At 34.0% G+C, this 4,488-nt stretch overlaps 1 protein-coding gene across 1 annotated transcript in view; it reads left to right on the top strand.

Annotated features, from left to right (window-relative positions):
* The window catches only part of kynu (kynureninase), a 7,407-nt gene extending 4,862 nt beyond the window's left edge, over nt 1–2,545 (top strand). Inside the window, exons 9-14 of the mRNA XM_024294584.2 lie at nt 1,257–1,355; nt 1,435–1,508; nt 1,581–1,633; nt 1,746–1,831; nt 1,901–2,131; nt 2,215–2,545. Of these exons, the coding sequence (XP_024150352.1) occupies nt 1,257–1,355; nt 1,435–1,508; nt 1,581–1,633; nt 1,746–1,831; nt 1,901–2,131; nt 2,215–2,343 (672 nt within the window). The 3' untranslated portion in view covers nt 2,344–2,545. The remainder of the gene's footprint in view (nt 1–1,256; nt 1,356–1,434; nt 1,509–1,580; nt 1,634–1,745; nt 1,832–1,900; nt 2,132–2,214) is intronic.
* The last annotated feature ends 1,943 nt before the right edge of the window (nt 2,546–4,488 follow it).

Below are 4,488 nucleotides of genomic sequence, written 5' to 3'. Positions count from 1 at the left end.
GGGCACCTATAAAACTACCAGAGAGTGATGAGGTTTGTGTGGTTGATTATTTTATAGAAATATATATGTTTTTAAAATGAAGGATATACTGCTAGAATACTGAGCCCTAAAGGGACATTGAAATAAAAAAAAATATGAGGTAAAATATTTTTTTTCCACTTAGATTAAGAAGTACTTAGAAGTAAAATATTACATTTTTTTTCAATAAAAATTCAATTGAAGTTTAAAAAAAATCTTGTTATTATCTGATGTGAGCCAGTTAGTAACCAGAAAACTTTTTTTTTCAATTTAAATAAAAAATGTATACCTATTTTTTTTTAAGTATTTTTTTTTACTAAAACTTTTAGATATATTTTTTCGATGAAGTATTAGGGCCCGTTTATAAACCACATTTTTTTAAATTACGACTTTAAATCTTGTAAATGTACAAGAAAAAAGTCGTAACTGTCAAATAACGAGAATATAGTCGTATATTTATGACTTTAAAAGTCATATGCTAAAGTTATGACTTTTTTCTGGTCAATTTAAGACTTTTAATCTTGTAAATTTACAAGAAAAAAACTCGTAATTCTTTTTTTTGGTGGCCCTAATACTTTGTGGTATGGGCACACCAGATAGTAACTAGAATTTTTCTTTTTGCACTTCGATATTTTTTCCCTTTTATGTCTCTTTAGGGGTCTACGGAGCCCCCATAAGAGACTACCCTAAAGATCTACGGAGTCCCTAAAGACACAAAAATAGTAAAACAGATTTTTTTTTCTAAAAAATTAAATTGAAGTAAAAAAAAAATTGTGGTAACTGGTGTGCACTCGTTACTATATGGTGCACACCAGTAAGTATCTTGAAAATATTTTTTCAGATATTTTTTCACTTCAAATTTTAGAAAAAAAAATTTTACTTCCATTTTTAGATAAATATTTTTTTTACTTCAGTTTTTAAGAAAAAAAAGTTTTTTTTTTCAAATACTTGAAAAACTGTGTTTTCAGTTACTATCTAGTGTGCACCTACAATGTAGTATTAGGGAAACCAATAAATAAATAAATAATATTACAAGTTTTTTTTTGGCAAATCATATCTTTCAATATAGTAAATTTATTTCAATTTATTTAGAGTTATAATTTAGTTTTTTGTTTGTTTGTAAACTGGCCCAAATACTCTGTAGTATGCATCAGTTAGTAACCAGAAAAGAACTTTTTTATTTTATTTTTGATTACTGAAAAAAATGCAATTTTTAAAACTCTCATTATGTCCGTCAGGGCTGTTTCGTCGGTTTTGACTGTGCGCACGCCGCGGGAAACGCCGAGCTGCAGCTCCATGACTGGGGCGTGGACTTCGCCTGCTGGTGCTCCTACAAGGTTATTCTGTCAGAAAGCAGAATTTTTCCCCAAATCCGAGGATGAAAACTGCTGAATGTGTACATTTTTTTTCATTTAGTATCTAAATTCAGGTGCTGGCGGTCTCGCAGGGGCCTTTGTTCATGAGAAACATCAACACGACGTCAAACCAGCGTGAGTAACCGGAAGAGAGACCTTTATTTCTGTCTGAACTCAGAAATTTCAACATAAACATGTCCTCTTCAGGCTGATGGGTTGGTGGGGCCACAACCTCCAAACTCGCTTCCAGATGACAAACGGTACAGAAATGTTATGCTTCCCCTTTTTGCTGCCATCTTGTGGTCTCATTAAGCATTACATCCTCAGGTTTTTTTCTATGATTATCTTAGAGTCATTTTTCTCCATTTTCAGTCATGGAGCTGCAGCCCGGAGTGAGCGGCTTCCGCTTGTCAAATCAGCCCTTCCTGCTAGTCTGCCCCCTCCAAGCTAGCCTGGAGGTAAACTCAACTGTATTCTTCAAAAACGAAGGGTCCACACCTGCTGACAGCTGTGGTTTCAACCCTCAGGTGTTCAACTTGACCAGCATGCAGGCGCTGCGCAGGAAGTCGGTCCTGCTGACAGGTTACCTGGAGCACCTGATTCAGCACCACTTCACCGAGGACCCGGCTGAGCCTCAAAAGCCCCACGTCCGGATCCTCACGCCCTCCGACCCGCAGCAGAGAGGCTGCCAGCTGTCGCTGGCCTTCTCCGTCCCCATCCAGAAAGTCTTCCAGGAGCTGGAGAGGAGGGGCGTCGTAGTGAGTGACTCCGTCCCAACGCCGCTCTCAACACTTCTGGTTTTTGTCTTTGTAATGGAAAGTTACTTCGTTTTGTTTCCCAGTGTGACATGAGGGAACCCAACGTGCTGCGGGTCGCCCCAGCGCCGCTCTACAACTCCTTCAGCGACGTCCACCGCTTCATCTCCACGCTGAAAGACGCTCTTGCCGCATGCAGTGAAGAAAAGCACTGATCTTAGAAGAAACCCTCAAATGCTGCAACATCAACTGTGATCGGAGAAATCTAAAGACACTTAGAAAATAATTTAGTATTAAAAGATTTTTTTTTCTCTTTTTTCATCAACCAAACCTTAGAGCAGCATTAACCACGGCTGCATAGAACTACTTTTTTTTAGCTGAAATACAGAGCAAAACTTAATTTAAAAAAAGTTTACACTCAAATCAAAACTTTAAATCTTCAAATAAAACATTTATGTCACAACATTATATAAGTGTCTGTGTGTTATTCTTAAAGAATGTGTGATTTTAGAGAAAATTATATTCAATACACATATTATATATATATATATATATATAAAATGTAAATATAATTTCTTATTTTTTATGTTTTAGTTTTCACCGGTAAGTAAACCTAAATTGTGTAAAATAAATAAATAATACAATTTTCATAACTCTGAACGAGTCACGTGATCACAAGAATTAGCATGATACTGCGCTACTTAGCTAACACTTTATTCTTTGTAGTAACTTGATTAATTCAATCTCTACGCGTAATTTTTATCATTTAAAACATGACAAACATAATAAAGAACATTTTAAATGAAGTAAAATGTAGATTTCAAACCTTGCTGTCAACTTTTACCATCGAAAGATCTGAAAATCATAAGCGCGCCTTTTGTTTTCATACTCCACTTCCTGTTCACAAATAAAACCGGCTTTCAAAATAAAAGAACCGGAAGTGATGAACGGGTTACTAATTCAGTGGAAATTATAAAAATATGATACATTTCTAGGATAGAAATTACAAATTTTGATCATCTTCCCTTAGATTAAGGCTAGAAAACATTTAAAATAATTATTTTATTTTTTTCTCAAATGTGAAGGGTTATGTTATGTTATATATTTATATATATATATATTTTGCTTTTAAAATTATTTTTGAAAAAAGTGATCTGACCAGAAAGGAGTTGAATATTTTTAATGGGACAAAAATTACAAATTTAAGGAAATATTTGAAAGTGTAAAGATCATTGGCTTAAATAAAGTGAAATATTTGTTACTAAAGAAGAACCTTTAAAACACTCAACATGTATGACACCAGCTTTGTGTTTTTATTTTTTTTTAATACCAGTGTTTTATATAATGACAGTGAAAAATTACAGCTGAAAACAAAATTGCTCAGATTTGTATAGATTTCATTAGCAAACACACAACAAAAGTGAAGGACGTGTGATGTTTTAGCCGAATAAGTGAACATTTTACAAGTGTCGACGAGCATCAAGCACAACAGTATCGAGACAGAAACACACAGATTTAAATGTACAATTTAAATACAAGAATGCATGCGGAAAAATGAATCAACTCATGCATAATAGAAAGCTGAACATAGTTCAGAGTATTGGATGTGTCATATGCACAATGCCACCAAGAGGCATTACTTTGGGCCCACGCTCAGATGCCACACTGACACACGGTGCCAGAAAGCCAGAGAGAAGGCGCTTCTTCAATACACACAAAAGTGACCTCTCATCACATGAGCGTGTTTTGGTACGCGTACAGAAAAACACGCTGGGCTGGAAACAAACCCCTGGGCTTTGAGAAGCTGGCTCGGGATGAATTGGACGCGGAGCTCGCTAAATCAGAGTTTCTGGTGGCCATTTTGAACTTTAACTTGATTAAATATGACTATAGAGGACATAGGATTTTTTTTTTTGCTTAAACTGTAAGACATAGAGGACAGCTGACATTTTTTAATGAATTCATCAGAGAAAAAAAAAGTAAAAAATGCTGCTGGTCCTTAACCAATTACTGAAGAAAAATTATAAATATCACATTAGCAGTTGTTCAATTAAAAAATAATATGAATAAAGTTTATATTTGTCGTGTTTTTGAAAATGTTCCCCAATATTTGCCAATATAAACTTTTTAAAAAAGAGTTTAAAGTGCAACAAAGATTTACAAAAAGCATTAGCCAAATAAATGCCTTACAAGTGTGTACTTAAAATACACACCTGTACTTCAAACTTTTTATCTTTAGAATATTTTGTTTAAAAAAATTATAAATATCAGAAATCCCAAAGATTTTATGTTATTTTTCTAATTTCATAGCTAAATAAAAAGACACCATAAAAATGCATAAAAAATGTACACTTTAAATA

This window comes from Oryzias melastigma, linkage group LG2, assembly GCF_002922805.2.
Source record: "Oryzias melastigma strain HK-1 linkage group LG2, ASM292280v2, whole genome shotgun sequence".
NCBI lineage: Eukaryota > Metazoa > Chordata > Actinopteri > Beloniformes > Adrianichthyidae > Oryzias > Oryzias melastigma.
This window is presented reverse-complemented; position numbering and strand designations above follow the sequence as displayed.